The sequence below is a fragment of the Lissotriton helveticus genome, chromosome 2_1 (genome assembly GCF_964261635.1).
Source record: "Lissotriton helveticus chromosome 2_1, aLisHel1.1, whole genome shotgun sequence".
NCBI lineage: Eukaryota > Metazoa > Chordata > Amphibia > Caudata > Salamandridae > Lissotriton > Lissotriton helveticus.
In genome coordinates, this window is record NC_136059.1 from 1,694,027,232 (window position 1) to 1,694,046,655 (window position 19,424).

At 51.3% G+C, this 19,424-nt stretch overlaps 1 protein-coding gene across 2 annotated transcripts in view; it reads left to right on the top strand.

Moving 5' to 3' along the window:
• ECPAS (Ecm29 proteasome adaptor and scaffold) overlaps window positions 1-1,707 on the top strand; it is a 709,962-nt gene extending 708,255 nt beyond the window's left edge. For both annotated transcript variants that reach the window (XM_078676653.1, XM_078676652.1), the window contains exon 49: window positions 1,428-1,707. In XM_078676653.1, coding sequence (XP_078532779.1) covers window positions 1,428-1,567 — 140 coding nt within the window. In that variant the 3' untranslated portion in view covers window positions 1,568-1,707. The remainder of the gene's footprint in view (window positions 1-1,427) is intronic.
• The last annotated feature ends 17,717 nt before the right edge of the window (window positions 1,708-19,424 follow it).

Consider the following 19,424-nt stretch of genomic DNA (forward strand, 5'->3'; position numbering starts at 1 on the left):
ATTCAAAGAATAAAGAAAGAATGCAAAGTCCACACCAAGTTCATATAAATAAAGGCAAATGTATTATCTGCTGCCTGATGAACATTAGAGAAAAATGGCAATTGGTGAATATTGGTTTAGATAGCTCAAATAAAAATCATTCTGAGCAGACAAAAATAGGTACCTATAGATTTAAATGAAAGTCTATAAAATTAGTGAAAATGGTTAAACAAGTACCGTGTCTTTCATTGCAAGTATCAATGCAGTCGTTTTAAGAGTGAGTTTCGTTAGGGTTTTGCTAGTAGAGTTTCCATCTGCGAGTGTAGTAGATTGAGACACACAGCATAGACGGTGCACACTTTTCTCATACAGAACAGGTAAGCAATAGGCTGAAACATGGCATGCTTTACTCAAAGATACACACATGGGGCCCGATTCACAGAACTAACTTAAGACAAAATCATAAACTTACTACCATTTTGGTATTTCCAGAAGGCACTTACTCATTTCAGTATTCACAGAAGTTAGGAGTCCTAACCTTAGGACTCCTAAATGCCTTCTGTGAATACCGAAAGTCTTAAAGTTAGGATTTTTCCTCAGTTTAGGAGTAGTAAAGTTAGGACTCCTATTCACAGAAGGCATTTAGGAGTCCTAAAGTTAGGACTCCTAACTTCTGTGAATACTGAAATGAGTAAGTGCCATCTGTGAATATCAAAATGAGTAAGTGTCTTCTGTGAATAACAAAATGGTAGTAAGTTTAGGATTTTGTCTTAAGTTAGTTCTGTGAATCGGGCCCGTGGTCTGTAGACATTTTGTTCCTCCTGTGTCTACGTGTTTTTTTAAACTCTGCAACTCAGACCTGTTGGCTTTGTCAATGTCTCTAGACATACTTGCAGTTTGACCAAAGCTGCACCATACATGCGGTTTGCAGCTCAGTATATGCCAGTGCTTAATTTGTAAAATAAGTGCCAGGACCCTGATTAGGAGTGCACTGCCACTTGCACTACCCATTGCCCATTAATTGCTGCCAATGGTGGTCCCAAAACAACTACTAACCATATCTCTCGCCTGCAAGTGTGACTGGTCAGATTATTCCAGGTCCTCAAAGCTACAGGAATGGCTGTCGAGGCAGGTATTCGTATTTTTTAATGTGTATTGTATACATAAACAAACACTGTTCTTCTCATGTGTAAATTAGACGATCAGCGCCACCATGTGGCGGAGTCTGTCACAAGTGTGGTGATGACAATTAAGTGCTGGTGCCGAGCACCGGAAACCTCCGGCTCAGAATGAAGACCTGGTATATGAAAAAATGTTTAGGCTAGGCCACTACTTCAGTTTTATTTAAATCTCTTTAAGCTATCATGTTATCCTTTGCATTGTGTCGTACTATAAGAAAATTGATGTATTTAATGAATATTCTTGTCTTTCTTTTTATTCTTCCTTAGAATCCAAGCAGTGGAACAGTTTGCCACCAGAAAGCAGAGAACACCTCGGTGTATCGCTGACGTCAATGGATTCGGACAGTCGGCCAGAACTGCGGGACAGAGCTGCTGTTCTGAAGAGGAGGCTGGAAATACTTGGCTGATAAAAAACACATTTTTGAAAATTACAAAGTGCCATATAAAAAAAAAAAGAGTTGAGAGGAGTGAAAACACAAAGCAGGGATATGAAACTGAATTTATAGCATGTATCATTTCAGGATAATAAAGATTTCTTTAAATTCTCCTCTTTTTGGGTTGTATTGTATTAATTAGTTCTTTGGACGGGGTAATTGCTGGCTTACTTCTGATTCTTAGGAATTCTGAGTAAAGCAAATTGTCTATCACAGACTAAATAAGCTCCTTTTATCGTCACCGGTGTAAATATGCAACAAATGTATCAAGTGAACAGAGAAGTTAATTAAGATGAACTGAACAAGGAAACACTTAAAGTGGAGTTTTATAAACATATAATTGTCTTTTTGTCCAGATACATAGCAAATAAAACACGGAGCACATATCTGCATTACGTCAAATATCCTTGGAGTTTTTTTTACGGTCTGAACAGTTAAATGCAATTGCGTAATTCACGCTTTTCAAAACACTTATTTCCTATAAAAAAATTAAGTTGCTCAGTGTGCATGCCCGACAGTCAGATTCTACCATCATATGCACCCACCTACTTCGTGTGTTTTGGTGCTTTTCTTCCTAAGGGGGGTTTCTTTTCTTCTACTTAAGGGAGTTTAGCTTTTCTTTGCATGTTATACATATTTTAGGTAGCCTGTTAGTGTATTTTTTCAGTCCATGATCTTTTGCTCATTGTCAGTTTCGTTGTGTAGCTGCTAGCATCTTTATCAAAACTCGGACATCAAGAGATGTAGCTGGTGCCTTTTGCAGGAACCAAAAGCTAACAATAAGTGATACCCCCAGCGCCTGGGACCCCAAAACTCCTTGCCTGATAGCACACTTTGTAATTATTTTCCACCATGTCTTTTAAGAGGGACATCGTGGGTGGTCTACCAGCTTCAGTCCATTTCCCCATCACCATTGAGCTATCAGGATTAAGTTGTACGAAAGCAACAGCAGAATAGAGAGATTATTACTGCTTTATTTTCAAATAGCATAAGCTGAGGTTTAGATTTCTTGGATAAGTTGTCCGAAAGAGGCGGAGGACTAAAAGGCACTGGCAAGTCCATACCCAACCTTCTAACTGTGCATCTGGTATGTAATACTGGAATCCTTGTTGCGGTGTTATCCTTGCCAGCGTCCACTGGTGTATGCTACAAGGCGCTGAAGAGCCAAAACAGTGGATCTCATTCTGTGGAGAAACTACAAATTTATACGAGAGAGTGCTGCAAGGCGCTGTCTGAGTTTCACACTGGAGTGCGCTTCAATGCAATTAAAAGGTGTGACATGCATGGTAATCCAGAGATGCTTTTCGGTTTCAGTGCATACAAAGGTTCTTCAATTCTGCAACTCTTTAGCTGTAGTGGTCCTATGAGCTCTGTAAAAGCTTAGACACAGCATTTAACCTTTGTTATTGTTAGATGTCCTCTGAGACTCCAGCTCACTATTCACTTATCTGTCTTGCCCTTTTGTGGGCATTTTGATGATGATGCAGGGGAAAATTGTTTATGAATAATGAAGGGTTTATTAGGACTATGTTATCCTCTGGTGTGTCCATGTTTCACACAGCCATGGACAAAGGTTCAAGCCATCTACAGCAATCCGTACTGTATCTTATGATGGATGTATGGATTTGTAGTTTCCTATATTGAGAAATGACATTCTGACCAGTCCTCTTCCTTTGCAAGAGAGAGAGAGATTTGTGTTGGTCCTCTTTATGACACTATAACATATCTGAAAGAAACAGGTTAGTATTAGATTCCTTACCTTAGAATATCCCCAGGCGTCAGTCTGGATCCGGAAACTTTTGCGTAGCAGTACCCCTGCGCGTCGGTAGGCGTCGTCTGCAGGCGTCCCCTGCGGCTCCGCGTCGTCGGCGTCGTGCGCCGTGATGACGTCGCTGGAGTATATAGACGCCGCCTCCGCGCGCTGACGTCAGTTCTTCTTTTTTCCGCGCCAGTTAGCGCAGATCCGAAGAGCAGTACTCCGGTCTTTTGACCAAGTGTTTGTAAAACTATATCTTTCTACGGTGCCGGTAGGATGCCTGGATTTAAGAGTTGCGACGAGTGCGACCGCATGATGTCGGTCACCGACCACCATCGACTCTGCCTCCGGTGTCTGGGCGCGGACCACGACGTGGAGTCCTGCGTCGACTGTCGGGCCTTGACTGGAAAAGCTAGGCGGGAGCGGTCCCGCAAGCTTCTCGAGCTCCGGGTGTCGGCCCCGCGTCGAGAGCGGTCCCGGTCCGGTCGGAGGTGGAGGGAGCGGTCGAGGGAACGATCGCGGAGCCGCCATGGGCGCTCCGGGAGTCGCCACCATTCCTCCGGTTCGTCAGGTAAGCACAAGAAGTCGGGGCGTCGCCATCGCACCCCCGACTCCCCCCGACGCCCGCGTGATGCGGCCGGGGGCTCGGGTGACCCCACCCCCGCGGCCCCGCGTTGGTCGCCGACGCCGTCTACCCCATACCCGTCGGTCCCTGGGGAAGGCGCGTCGCGTGAGGAGATCGAGGCCTTCCTCATTGCTATGAGGGCGAGGTCTCCTCCGGCGGGGCCTACGGCGCCTGCGGGCCCGTCGGTCCCGTCTGGGGGCCCGAGTGGTTCGGGTGCTCCTGCCCCGACGCCGCCGGTGGCTCCGGCCCCGGCGCCGCTGGTTCCCTCTGGTTCGTCGCCGGCTGGTCTCCCGGCCTCTCCGGCGTCGGTTCCTGTGGGCCAACCCGTGGTACCGCCCCCGCGTGGTGCAGCGACTCCGCCGTCGGCTCCGGCCGGCGTCGGGTCCCCGGCACCGACGCCGCGCGGCGCCACCCCCATTTCCTCCCCGACTCCGGACGCGGAGTCGGACCGGCGTCGGCCGACGCCGGATCCGACGCCGATGGGGCCCGTTGACCCCGATGTCTATATCGTCGACCCAGAATATGGGTATGATGAGGATGAGTATGGAGAGGGTTGGGAGGGGTCTGAGGACCCTCTATCCCGTGCCTGCCAGTATGATGTGGACTGGGTAGGTGATCTGGGTGATGCCAGTGGCCTGGACGAGTCGCCCAACCCTGGGTTTGTCTCCCCGTCCCCTGTGGCGTCTGAGGCAGGTGCTGCCTATTCGGTGGTCCTGATGAGGGCTGCCAAGGCTTGCACCTTGAGCTCCCCGTTGCGAAGGTCAAACCGAACATTCTGACCGAAGTGTTTAAACCGCAGTCATGCCCCCAGGAGCCTCTGCTGCCGTTTAATGAGGCCCTGACGGATGTCCTTTTGGGCACCTGGTCCAGGCCCGCTTCTGGTGCGCCGGTTGACCGGAATGTTGCAAGGCGTCACCGTCCATGCTCGGACGACCCTGCCTTTTTATCCACCCATCCCTCCCCGGAGAGTCTGGTGATCCAGGCCTCCACTTCACAGTCCGCATTTCCGTCGGCTCCGCCCGATCGGGAATCAAAGCGGTATGACCAATTTGGTAAAAAGGTCTTTTCCTCTTTGAGCGCTGGACTGCGGTCTTGTAATACCGCGTGCCTCTTGGGCCGCTACACCCACTCCCTGTGGGATACGGTCGAGGAGTGTCTGCCGCAATGCCCCCAGGAGGTGCGGGACAAGCTCACCCGGGCCTTAGTTGAAGGCCGGGATGCGGCGCGGTACTCGATCCGTTGTGGTCTTGACACGACCGACTCGCTGGGTCGGGCGATGTCCACAACGGTGGCGATTCGTCGCCATGCTTGGCTGAGATCTGCCAACTTCTCGCCAGATGTCCAAAATTCACTCATGGACATGCCATTTGATGGCAGTCGCCTGTTTGGTGACAAAGCGGACCACGCGCTGGAGCGCTTCAAGGACTCCAGGGTCACGGCCAAGTCCTTGGGTCTTTCGACCCAGCGCCAGCAGACGGGTTCGTTTCGGCCCTTTCGTGGCCAAGGGAGGGGAGGTCCCACACGTGCTGCCAGCCACGCGACGCAGAGCGCTCCCCAGCGCGGTGGCGGCCGTGGTTTCCGCCGTGGTGGCGGTAGAGGCCAGCGGCGTGGTCAGTCCACGCCTCCCTCCGCTGCTGCGTCCAAGCCTTCCTAGTCCGAGCTTTCGGGCTCACGTGACGCCAGTGGGTGGCAGGGTTCGCCATCACCACTCCCGCTGGCGCGCGATAACATCGGACAGGTGGGTGCTGCAGCTTGTCCGAAGGGGCTATGCCCTCCCCTTCGAGTCCACTCCTCCAGCCATGCCACCGCAGAACCACCGTGTGTCGGGGGACCACTTGACACTTCTGCAGGAGGAAGTTACGGCCCTCTTGGCCAAGGGGGCCATCGAGCGCGTTCCTGGGCCAGAAGTAGGGTGTGGTTGCTACTCCCACTACTTTCTGGTGCCCAAGAAGGACAAAGGAGGCCTGCGTCCTATCTTGGACCTACGGAACGTCAACGGCTTCCTCCGGAGGGAGAAGTTCAAGATGTTGACTTTGGCTCAGGTCTTGGCTGCTCTAGACCCACAAGACTGGATGGTAGCGTTGGACTTGCAGGATGCGTATTTTCACATCCCCGTCCTGCCGGCCCACCGGCGTTACCTGCGGTTCACGGTAGGCCACGAGCACTTTCAGTTTATCGTGCTCCCCTTCGGCCTTACCAGCGCCCCACGGGTGTTCACGAAAGTGATGGCGGTGGTCGCAGCTCATCTGCGCCGGTTAGGGGTGTCGGTCTTCCCCTACCTCGACGACTGGCTGTTGAAGGCGGGCTCGCCCCAGACAGTCGTCCACCACCTTCAGATGACGGCAGACCTCCTGCACGAGCTGGGGTTTTCCATCAATGTGCCGAAATCACACCTGTGTCCCTCTCAAAAGCTCCTTTTCATCGGAGCGGTTCTCGACTCGGCGCAGTTTCGGGTTTATCCCCCGGAACGGCGGGTCCGGGATATTCAGGCTCTGATTCCCATCTTTCAGCCGTTATCCCGGGTTTCGGTCAGGTTGACGCTGCGTCTTCTGGGGCTGATGGCCTCCTGCATCCTACTGGTGCATCACGCCAGGTGGCGGATGCGGGCTCTGCAGTGGGACCTGAAGTTTCAGTGGGCCCAGCATCAGGGCAACCTATCCGACCATGTCCTGATCTCGGAGGGCACTGCGAGACAGTTGCAGTGGTGGCTTACGGACCGCGATTGGGTCAGAGGCAGATCCCTCTCCCTTCCCCAACCGGAGCACGTGGTTGTGACGGACGCGTCCCTCCAGGGCTGGGGTGGCCACTTGGGAGAGGCGGAGATCAGAGGCATCTGGTCTCCGGCGGAGTCCCGGCTCCATATCAACATGTTGGAGCTACGGGCGATTCGCCTAGCACTGAAGGCATTCCTCCCCTTTGTCAACGGGAGTGTAGTGCAGGTGTTCACGGACAACACCACCGCCATGTGGTACTGCAACAAATAGGGCGGTGTGGGGTCGTGGACCCTTTGCCAGGAGGCTCTGCGTCTCTGGCAATGGCTGGAACGTCAGGGCGTGACTCTGACGGTTCAACACCTGGCAGGTTCTCTGAACGCCAGGGCGGACGAACTCAGCCGTCGGTGCTCGGTGGATCACGAATGGCGTCTGAACTCGGACGTGGCGAGAGGCCTCTTTCAGCAATGGGGAGAGCCTTGGTTAGATCTATTCGCCACAGAAGAGAACGCGCAATGTCATCAGTTCTGCGCGTTGGAGTTTCCAAGACGGCACTCGCTCGGCGACGCCTTTCGGCGCGAGTGGAGTTGCGGTCTGTTGTACGCCTTTCCGCCTATACCACTTCTGCCCAGAGTGCTGAAGAAGATCAGGCGCGACCGGGCCCAAGTTATCCTTGTGGCTCCGGACTGGGCTTGAAGGTACTGGTATCCCGAGCTACTCAGCATGACAGTCGGTCCCTCGATCCGCCTGCCCCTTCAGGAGGACCTTCTGTCGCAGCAGCAGGGGACGGTCCTCCACCCGAACCTGTCCAGTCTCCACCTCCATGCTTGGAGATTGAGCGGCGACAGTTGAGGCCATTTGACTTGCCTCCTGAAGTCTGTGATGTTATTCTGGCAGCCAGGCGTCCCTCCACAAAGTCGGTATACGCCTGCCGGTGGAACAGATTTGTGGCATGGTGCACAGCAAAGGCTGTGGACCCCCTTTCTGCCCCTCTGTCTGAGGTTCTCCTCTTCCTTCTTTCCCTTGCCCAGCAGGGCTCTGCTCTGGGCACTATCAAGGGCTATCTTTCTGCCCTTTCCGCCTTCTTAAGGCTACCTGATCAGCCATCTTTATTCAAGTCCCCTATTGTATTACGATTCTTGAAAGGCATCACGCACATGTATCCACCTGCTCCGTTCGTGATGCCTCAGTGGGACTTGAACCTGGTTCTGACTTTCCTGATGTGTGCTCCCTTTGAGCCTCTTCATTCCTGTCCTCTCCGTCTTCTCACTTTGAAGACGGCCTTCCTGGTTGCCATCACCTCTGCCAGGAGAGTGAGTGAGCTCCAGGCCCTTTCTATTAAACCTCCTTTCTTGTCTGTTCATCCTGACAAGGTGGTTCTTAGGACTAGACCTTCTTTCCTGCCCAAGGTAGTCTCTGCTTTTCACATTGGGCAGTCCATCACCTTGCCTTCCTTCTTCCCGCCTCCGCATCCTTCAAAGGATGAAGAGCGGCTCCATCGTCTGGACCCAAAACGTGCGCTTTCATTTTACATGGATCGCACACGCCAGTTCCGGGTGGATGACCAACTGTTTGTTGGCTACGTGGGTGAGAAGAAGGGAAGGGCGGTACAGAAACGAACCATCTCTCGGTGGGTCGTCCTGTGCATCAAAGCATGCTACTCTTTGGCTCGGAAGGAGCCTCCTGTTGGGCTGAGGGCCCATTCCACTCGGGCTACGGCGGCTACTACTGCCTTGGGCCAGGGAGTCCCTTTGCAGGACATTTGCCAGGCGGCTACGTGGGCCTCGCTGCACACCTTTGCGAGGCACTACTGCCTGGACAGTCAAGTCCGGAGGGATGGCTTCTTTGGCCGTTCGGTCCTCCAGGACTTTCTGGTGTAGGTTGTATTGGTTCGCAGACCCACCACCGGGGTTGGTATTGCTGGGGTATCTATTCTAAGGTAAGGAATCTAATACTAACCTGTTTCTTTCAGATGAACAAGTTACTTACCTTCGGTAACGATATATCTGTAAGAAACAGTAGTTAGTATTAGATTCCTTACCGCCCCACCCGTCCTCCCCGTTCTGCGAACTGATACCTAGGGTTAAGGACATCCCTTTCAGGGCCCTAGTTTCAAATGGCACCAGTGTTAGTTCTCACATGGCTCTGCGTGTTCTGGCGCGGAAAAGCTGTGTGCAAAGAACTGACGTCAGCGCGCGGAGGCGGCGTCTATATACTCCAGCGACGTCATCACGGCGCCGACGACGCGGAGCCGCAGGGGACGCCTGCAGACGACGCCTACCGACGCGCAGGGGTACTGCTACGCAAAAGTTTCCGGATCCAGACTGACGCCTGGGGATATTCTAAGGTAAGGAATCTAATACTAACTACTGTTTCTTACAGATATATCGTTACCGAAGGTAAGTAACTTGTTCTTTGTGCACAGAATCTTTTCATTGCGTGGAGATGAAATCCATAGTGTAAACTTGAAGGGATTATTTCCACTCCTGCTCTATTTGGGCTTTACCTTCTCCTTGGGGAGATTAATGGTAATGGTGTATCCTGAGCAGAGCTATAAACTGCTACCTTCCTTAGTGATCACATCTCTCTATTAACAGGACTGTGCCAGACTTTGAATTTGAAGCATACCTAGATATATTCTTCACTGTGGTCATCTATACTCTTTGGCTCCTAATAGTCATTCTATGATTGCTAAGTGTAGTCTGAAACTACTATGTCAGGGGCACAATTACTAGCCACTTTCAAATTAACTTAAACCTTCTGAGGTAACAAAAGAAATTGAAAGAAATTATGAGTTCATCCCTAGGCATAGACTCTGGACGATTCTACACAAATGCAATTTCAAACTGCCTCATTCCTCTGGACTTTCTGTGCGTGGAGCTGAAGTAGCCATTATTCAAACTGTAAATACCCTCGGAATCTAGGCAATGGCTTAATAGATGTATCTTTGATTAAGGCTAAACTTGTTGATTGCATCTTGAGGGTTTCTATTGGTGTATGTCACTGAACATGGAAAAAGCCTTCATAAGGAAGACCCGGTCCCACTTGACCTAAAATGTGTGGACATCCGGTTGCTCTCAAGAATGCTACAGCGACAGGTCATCATCGAGGTCCGAGTCTTCTGGTAAGTCGAAATCTAAGCAGAGGCACAAAAAGACAGAACAGGATTTGTCCCAGTCCTGCTACTCTCTAAATGAGAAGTCGCAAGGACATCAGGGTGCCTCAAGGTCTCGCCCTCAGTCCCCTGCCGAAGAGCCAACTCCATAACTGACTCTTAAGCACCCTGAGTCTTTTGGCTTCTGTCGACGACGTTGCAACAGATTGAGGCCTTGAGAGCCCATGTTGCAAATTTTTAGCACTCTCCCGGCTCCCTCTGACATGCTTTCGGGCCCTAGGATCCACGGAGGCCTCCGGTTGGGAAAATGCCTGCGCATCCACCCTCAGCATTGTCTGTGCCTCTCTGATACCAGAGCTGACGCCTACTTCCAATCCAGAACCAAGAGCCAGATCGATCCCTGTGACATTGACATTGTCACTGACTGCACCAGTGGGTGATTTTGGTCCTATCAGACTCCTAGCTGAATCCATCTTCGCCTCAACCAAGGTGGCAGCTGAACACCATACCAACACAACCTTACCCGATTCCTTCCAATTCAGAGAAAACTAGGCCTCTATTTAGGAGTTGCGCTCCAGCAACTTTTAAGTGTGGACTCTGACCACAGCCAACCACCTTTGGAAATGACAAAGTGATGAGGGGGAGTGTTTTCCCCAACATTATGTGGTTGACAATTTATATCTGAATATACAAGACTCTGGTGGCTTAAACACTGTTTGCATTAGGCTCTTCCCCAGACATTGGGTGATGTTCTCCCCCTGAACCACTGACAGAAAAGTGTTCCCTTTGCCATGTTTTTTAAATGCACCTTGGAGACTTTGGACTTGCAATTGCCCATTATGGAATTCAAAACCAACTGTTATAACCGGTTTTATAACCTTGTGAAACCTCAGTAGAGCCTTTACTCGGATCTAAAGAGGCCCTGATTGAAACGGTCCAGGCCCTGTTTCTGCCCTCTGATAGACAGGTTGCCAGATACAAAAAGATTGTGCCTGACGATTATGATGTTTTGACACAGCACCCTCCACCAGAGAGTTTGTTGGTTCAAGCTTCCTCCAGTAGTGTGAACTCCAATTCTTTCCTCAGGTGTCCTCCTAACAGAGTCAGAACACCTTGAGACCTTTGGAAAGCGAATATTTTCCTCAGCCAGCCTTGCCCTCCAGTCAGTCAGTGCCAGCTACTTGCTTAGGGGGTATACCTATGCTTCATGGGGCAATGTTGGAAAGAACTTGTCGGCAGTCCCCACAGAATTTCGCACCAACTTGCTCAAATTGTCCAGCTTCTTTAGGGCCCCACAAAGTACATTATATTCTCTGGGTTGGCCACTACTGACGGTTTAAACAGAGCATTTTGCATTAGGATGGTGCTTTTTCAGCATGCTTGATTGCGATCCACTGGCTTCTCTGGAGACGTGCAAGCCTCTTTAACGGACACACCATTTGATGTGTCTTGCCTCTTTGACGAAAAGCTTGATTCAGCATTGGAATGCTTCAAAGAAAGCTGTGCTTGGTTGTTCCCTGGGCTTTTCAGCACCCATCGGGCAGTATCCTCACAAGTTTTGCCCCTTCCGAGGCTACTTCAGACAATAGGCATATTACGCATGGCAAGGCTCTCTGCAACAGACACCCAAGCGCTTTAGGGTCGGGATCAAGCAGACAATGCCCAGGCAATCAAAGAGAGCAGACTTCCAAAATCACCATCCTTCCAGTATCCACCTCCAAACCATTGTTGTTTTTCCCATAGCGGCTCTTGACTGTCTTGTGGGAGGCAGGATCAAATACTTCCTTCAAGGGTTGCAGATTATAGCATCCAAAAGTTGAGTCTATATCATGCAACAAGGCTTTACTTTCTTGATGTTTCTTTTCAACCCACTGCTCCTCTGACTCATCTGTAATCAGCAAAAAGGAGTTAATCATATGCAGGATAATGTTAGACGTAGTAGAGACTTGAAAATTATGATAAGAATCGACTTTTGTTAGTTGAGATTTTCAACCAATGTTCGAAGCTTTGTCATTCACCCTGTGGACGGAAATGTTGCATATGCAGGATCATTCCCAGAAGCTGGATCCATATAGATGGACAGGTGGAGGACTTTTGGGCATTTACAGTCAAGCTAAGCTCATTAAAAAGATAGATTGATCTAATATGTAGTTAGAAAAAGCATTACCAAAGGTAAATAACATGCTCTTCTGATGGATACTTCTAACTGTAGATTCCTCACCTTTATAATAGACCCCAAAGCAATAACTTCCAGGAAATGGGAATGGTCTGGGGAGTAGGCTCAGTCCAAAAGAACAGCAAGACCATGCAAGAAATATGACCTTCCTGCTCGACCTTGAGAAGGCAGTAGTGTTTCGTGGATGTATGCACCAACGCCACAGTGTCATTGTGATAGCCTTAGCTCTTGTGGAGTGAGCCTATAGACATTCAGGAGTCTGTTTCATGGTCAGTGCATTACAGATTTGTATGCAGAGGACTATCCACCTTGACATGGTCCTCTTCTGCACTACCTTCTCTTTCTTCACTCCAGAAAACCCTAAAAGCTTAATACATTTCTCCCAGCGCTGAGCACAGATGGAATTCCTGGAAGAGAATCGGTCTGCAAGAATGATATCTGCCACTTAAAAAGCCAAATGCTGACCACCTTTTTCTCACTTTGCATGTGTGCTGCAGCGTATAGCACACTCTCAAGTGAGAAAAGTTTTAAAGTTTGTCTAGGCAAAGTAGTTCATACTGGAAGGGTACCCTTCCAGTACAAAACACACGCCTAGACTCACACAGACACTTTGGCACAAAGATGCAAAGGTGTGTGTGTGGCACTCGGAAGCCTAACTGCGCGCAATCGCTAGGGAGAGAGCAGGTTGTCATACCTTAGAAAATACAGTGCTTTCCTGCTCTCTCCCTCTCAAAAGTCAAAAGCATTTAATTGCTCACGCTCAATCTCCACACGTGCGGGTGTGGGTTGTCATGACTGAGATGCAGGACCTTGCCCTGTGGTTTAGACAGGAGGTGCCCCTGAAGTGGAAAGCGGATCAGAGGGCAAATGCTCAGGCTCAGCAGCTCCTAGTAATATATACTCTACTGGCCCAGTCCAGGGCTATCAAGATGAGTTGGGCTAGATCCACCATGATTTTCCTCCTGACTCTAGGCAGGAGAGGTAGTGTAGGGAACGACTCCAAGAAATTTGTGTACCTTCACAGTCTGAATGAGTCTCTTAGTGATTTTTCCGGATGAAACGCCAATGCACAGTATAGTTTGTGCTACGAGTTTTGTAAGGCGATACCTCTTTTTGTATAGTCATCCCCAAAGTTTTGGACTGATGCTGCTGAATTTTCAGCTCTGAAAGAGAACTGAGGCCTGCTGACCAGACTTCAGTGCCTATGCCCTGCCCTAACACTGTATATGTTTGATTGCCTTATATCCAAAAGGAATAAGCTAACTTATTTGTAAGCCCCTAGTGTATGGTACCCAGGGTTTGTAAGTTAGAGGGTCACCCCAGGGATTTCAGTACCGGTTGTGCCACCCTGGGTGTGACAAATGTAAAACATGGCTCCAAGTCTGCAACCCCAGTCTAGAAGAGCAGTTTTAAACTGCTAACCTGGCTTTGCCATTTAAACAACGGCAATGCCCAATATTCACTTTTTAATATATGTAAGTCACCTTTAAGGCAGGCCTAACAAGTCCTAAGGAAGGGTGCTGTATATGAGAAAGTGGTATAGGAACTTTTACAAGTTCCAATAGTAAAAACCTGAAATTGTTTTTACAGTGGAAAAGGCTAGTAGCCTAAATTGGTGACTGCAGTTACAAGCTGACAACTAGGTTTTGCTAACTTCTGACTGGGACTACTAAAGTGAATACTGTAAAGTATCTAACAGCTTGTTGAACAAGTTACTTACCTTCGGTAACAATATAACTGTAAGAGACATATATTACTCAGACTGGATTCGTAGACACATTGTCGTAGCAGTACCCCTGCATGTCGGTAGGTGGCGTCGGTCAACTCCGCGTTCATCGTCGTCGTGATCGCCGGAATGACGTCGCTGTATCTACTTAGATGCCGCCCCTGCGTGCTGACATCAGTTCTTTACATGACATTCCACACCAGAAGCACAGAGCCACTGACCACTGGTGCACAAAACTAGGCCCTGAAAGGGAGTCCCTAACTATACAAGTCAGTTCGCAGAACTGGGAGGATGGATGGGGAGGTAGGGAATCTATAATTAATATATGTTATAAATCCCTCACCTTAGAATAGATACCACAGCAATACCAACCCCGGCGGAGGGTCTACCAGAAAGTCCTGGAGAACAGAACGGCCAAAGAAGCCATCTCTTCGGACTTGAGTATCCAGGCAATAATGTTTAGTGAACGCGTGCAAAGATGCCCATGTGGCTACCTGGCAGATGTCACTAAGGGGGACTCCACGTCCCAAAGCAGTAATGGCTGCCATCGCCCTGGTGGAATGGGCGTGCAGTCCTACTGGAGGCTCCATTTTCACCAAGGAACAGCAGATCTCAATCCAAAGGACGACCCATCTAGAGATGGTCCATTTTTGCGCGGCCCGACATTTCTTGGCACCCACATAGCCAACAAAGAGTTGATCGCCCACCTGGAATTTTTTGTGTGATCCAAATAAAATTATAACGCATATTTTGGATCCAGACGGTGGAGTCTCTCCTCTTCCTTGGAAGGATGCGGGGCGGGAAGAAGGTGGGCAGAGTGATGGTCTGTCCTATGTGGAAAGAGGTAACCACTTTGGGAAGAAAGAAGGCCTGGTTCGAAGGACAACCTTGTCCGGATGGACAGCAAAGAAAGGAGGTTTTGAAGATAAAGCCTGAAGCTCACTCACCCCGCGAGCAGTGGTGATGGCAACCAGAAAAGCATTCTTTAAGGTCAAGAGTCTGAGAGGACAATTATGTAGCGGCTCGAAAGGAGCACACGTAAGGTAAGTTAAGACCAGATTCAAGTCCGACTGGGTCATTATGAAAGGAACAGGAGCAAAGAGGTGAGTAATGCCCTTAAGAAATCTATCTACAATAGGGAACTTGAAAAGAGAAGGCGGATCAGGAAGGCGTAGAAAGGCTGAAATGGCCGAAAGGTGGCCTTTAAGGGTGCCCAGAGCAGAGCCCTCCTGGGCCAAGGATAGAATGAAGAGGAGAACCTCTGAAAGGGGGGCAGAAAGGGGATCCACAGCCTTTGCTGTGCACCATGCCACAAATGTGTTCCATCTACAGGCATATACAGTTTTAGTGGAGGGATGCCTGGCTGCCAAGATAACATTACAGACTTCGGAAGGAAGGTCGAAAGCTGTCAACTGTCGCCACTCAATCTCCATGCAAGGAGGTGGAAGCTGGACTGGTTCGGGTGGAGGACTGTTCCCTGTTGCTGCGATAGAAGATCCTCCTGAAGAGGCAGTCAGATCGGAGGATCCATGGCCATGTTCAAGAGCTCGGGATACGAGACTCTTCGTGCCCAGTCCAGAGCCACAAGAATGACTTGGTCCCGGTCGTGCTTGATCTCCTTTAGCACTCTAGATAGAAGTGGTATAGGCGGAAAGGCATATAGAAGGTGGCAATTCCACTCGCAACGTAAAGTGTCACCAAGCGAGTGCCACCTTGGAAATTCCAACGGACAGAACTGCTGACATTGCGTGTTATCTTCGGTGGCAAGCAGATCTAACCAAGGCTCTCCCAACTGCTAATACCTTGCACCACCTCAGAGTTTAGATGCCAGTCATGAACCATCATGCACCTGCGGCTGAGTTTGTCTGCCCTGGCGTTCAGGGAACCTGCCAGGTGTTAAAACACCAGTGACATGACCTGATGTTCCAGCCAAGTCCAAAGACGAAGAGCTTCTTGACATAGGGTCCACGACCCCACCCCCCTGTTTGTTGCAGTACCACATGGTGGTGGGGTTGTCCGTGAACACCTGCACTACACTCCCCCGGACAGAGGGGAGGAATGCCTTCAGTGCTAGACGAATCGCCCGCAGCTCCTAAAGGTTGATATGGAGCCGGGACTCTGCCGGAGACCAGAGGCCCCTGATCTCCGTCTCTCCCATGTGGCTCCCCAGCCCTGGAGGGAAGCGTCCGTCACAACTACGTGCTCCGGTTGGGGAAGGGAGATGGATCTGCCACTGACCCAATCGCAGTCCGTGAGCCACCACTGCAGCTGTCTCGCAGTGCCCTCCGAGATCAGGACATGGTCGGATAGGTTGCCCTGATGCTGGGCCCACTGAAACTTCAGGTCCCACTACAGAGCCCGCATCCGCCACCGGGCGTGATGCACCAGAAGGATGCAGGAGACCCGGGATAAAGGCTGAAAGAGTGGAATCAGAGCCTGAATATCCCGAACCCGCTGTTCGGGTGGATAAACCCGAAACTGCGCCGAGTCGAGAACCGCTCCGATGAATAGGAGCTTCTGAGAGGGGCACAGGTGTGACTTCGGCACATTGATGGAGAACCCCAGCTGGTGCAGGAGATCTGCCGTCGTCTGGAGGTGGCTGACGACTGTTTGGGGCGAGCCCGCCTTCAACAACCAGTCGTCGAGATAGGGGGAAGATTGAAACCCCTAACCTGCGCAGATGAGCTGCGACCACCGCCATCACCTGTACTACACTTCCAGACAGAGGGAAGGAATGCTTTCAGTGTAAGACGAATCGCCCGGAGCTCCAAAAGGTTGATGTGGAGCCCGGACTCTGCTGGAGATCAGAGGCCCATCAGAGCCCCATCCCAGAGGTGAAGCATCTGTCACTACTGTGAACTCTAGTTGGGGAAGGGAGAGGGGTCTGCTGTTGACCCAATCCTGGTTTGTTAGCCACTACTGCAATTGTTGTGCAGTGCCCTCCGAGATCTGGACGCAATCGGAAAGATTACCCGGATGCTGTGCCAACTGGAACTTCAGGTCCCATTGCAGAGCCTGAAACATCAGAATCATAGACCGAGTATTCCGGACTCGCTGCTCGGGAGGATAAGCCCAAAACTGCACTGTAGCCAGAACAGCTCTGATGAAAAGGAGCTTCTTGGAGGGAATCAGGTGCGACTTCGGCACTTTGATAGTGAACCCCAGCGAATGCAGGAGGTCCGTCGTAGTCTGGAGGTGGGAGACGACAGCTTGGGGCGAGCTCGCCTTCAGTCATTCGTCGAAATAGGGGAAGACTGGAACCCCTGATCTGCGCAGATGAGCTGCAACCACCGCCATCACTTTTGTGAACACCAGAAGGTCACTGGTAAGGTCAAAGGGGAGCATGGTAAACTGAAAATGCTTATGGCATACCATGAACCGTAGGTAACGCCTATGGGCTGGCAGGACTGGGATGTGGAAATAGGTGTCCTGCAAGTCCAACGCTACCATCCAGTCTCCAGTGCCGAGAGCAGACAGAACCTGCGCCAATTGTCAATATTTTGAACTTCTCCTTCCGGAGGAAGAAGTTCACTTCCCGGAGGTCCAAGATAGGACGCAGGCCTTTGTCCTTCTTTGGTACCAGGAAGTAGTGGGAATAGCAACCACGACCTACTTCCGGCAGAGGGACGCGTTTGAAAGACCCCTTGGCCAAAGGGCTGTAACTTCCCGACAGGGAAGGGTCAAGTGATCCTCCGACATGCGATGGAGTGTCGGTGGCATGGATGGAGGGGTAGTCTCGAAGGGGAGGGAGTAGCCCCTTCAGACTATCTGCAAAACCCACATGTCCGACGTGATATTTTGCCAGTGGGGAGGGGATGGCGGATCCTGCCGCCCACTGGCAACTGGTGACCCTGAAAGGGTGGACAAGGAAGGTTTGGAGGCTGTTGCAGAGGGGGAACTGGTGGACTGGCCTGTCGGCTGGCCCCCAGACCCACGGCGCTGGGTCCCACGTCCCCGGCCGTGCAGAGGCTGGGCAGCTAGCGCAGGCCTGTGGCTCTGGGTGGAACATGATGGGGCACCCCTTCCTTAGCCACGAAAGGCAGACTGCGCAGTGCGAGAGGTGGTAGCGAGGCCCAAGGATATGGCCATAGCCTTGAAGCGCTCAAGCGCATTGTCCGCCTTGTCGCCAAACAAGAGATAGCCATCAAAGGGCATGTCCAAAATGGTCGATTGGACATCGCCAGAGAAGCCAGTGGACCTCAGGAAGGCTGACGTTGAAATTGTCATGCCTAGTGAGTCGGCTGTGTCCAGCCCACATCGAATGGCGAACTTTGCTGCATCTCTCATCTCTGCGACTACATGGGAGAGTACAGCCCGGGCCTCCTTCGGACACTGTGGCAGCATCTGCGCAACCGTGTCCCACACTGAGTGGGTGTAATGGCCCAAGAGACATGTGGTGTTCACTGACCGCAGTCCTAAGTTGGGGGAAGAAAACATTGTCATCCCAAGATGGTCCAGCTTCTTGGATTCCCTATCGGGGGGAGCAGTAGGGAACGTGCATTTGGATGTTGAGGCTTCGACTACCAAGCTCTCAGGGGTAGGGTGTTGGGACAGGAAAGTGGGGTTGCCTTGAGATGGGCTGTGGTGTTGGGCAATCATTCTATCCGCAGGAGCCCCTGTGCTGGGCTTGGACCAAGTGCCCAGAAGGATGTCTGTGTGGGCCTCATTGAACAGCAGCAGGGGCTCCGAAGAGGCTGCTGCTGGTTGAAGCACCTCAGAGAGGAGGTTGGTCCTGACTGCCACCGTAGGAAGCTCAAGGCCCAAGGCCTCAACTGCCCTATGCAACACCACAGCATAGGAGGCTCCCTCCTCCGTAGCCAGGGTAGGGGAGCAAACATACCAAGGTCTGGGGATGTATCCAGACCACTGGCCTCACCCCGTTCCTCTCTCCAGTCCGGCTCTTCAAGCTGGTCTGCCAGAGGGTCAACAGACTCCTCCCAGTCCTCCTCACCTTCTTCAGGCTGCCGCTCAGGGCAATAAGGAACGCCAGGATAGAACAGTGGTAGAAAAGTACAGATTGGCGCCGGTACGGTCCGGCTCCATGTCCAAGTCGAGGGGGAGGCCGGGGTTGATGCCGGCTGGGGACACAACCGGTGTCGGAGGGTGCAGAGGTGTCATAAATGGAGTCGGGCCAGAGGAGGTGTTGTAAGGTCGACCTGCACTGATCCAGATCCAGACCTGGATCCCTGGGGGCCCTGAGGCGCCAGGGCCGGAGCCGCCGGCATCGAAGGCCTAGAACCCACAGCCGAGTCCGCAGGGCCCGAAGACGTGCTGGTGGAGTCAGGCTGCCCAAAGATGGAGTGGAGTGCTTCGTAGATGGTACGAAGTGTGGCGCGGGCCGCTCTGGCTCCCGGGAAGGGACGGAAGCTCGAAGTCGACCCAACAGACTCCATTGGCGGAGCCGAAGGATGACAACTTTCCGCGTCCTGCTTCGCTTTGGCTGACGAACGGGAAGAAGGCGAAAAACGACGGTGCTTCTTCGCTTTCTTATTGTGCTTTGACTTACCCAAAGATGCAGACTTCAATGAGGAATGGTGGTGGTGACCCCGCGACCGGAACCTCGAGCAGCGCGGAGCTGACTACCGAGAAGCTTTCTGGACCACTCCCGCAAAGACTTCGGGTTCATGGCCCGCCAGACACCAGAGGCACACAAGGTTTGGTTCCGTAACCAACATCAACTTGTGACAGGAGTCACAAGGTTTGAAGCCGGTCCGACGATGG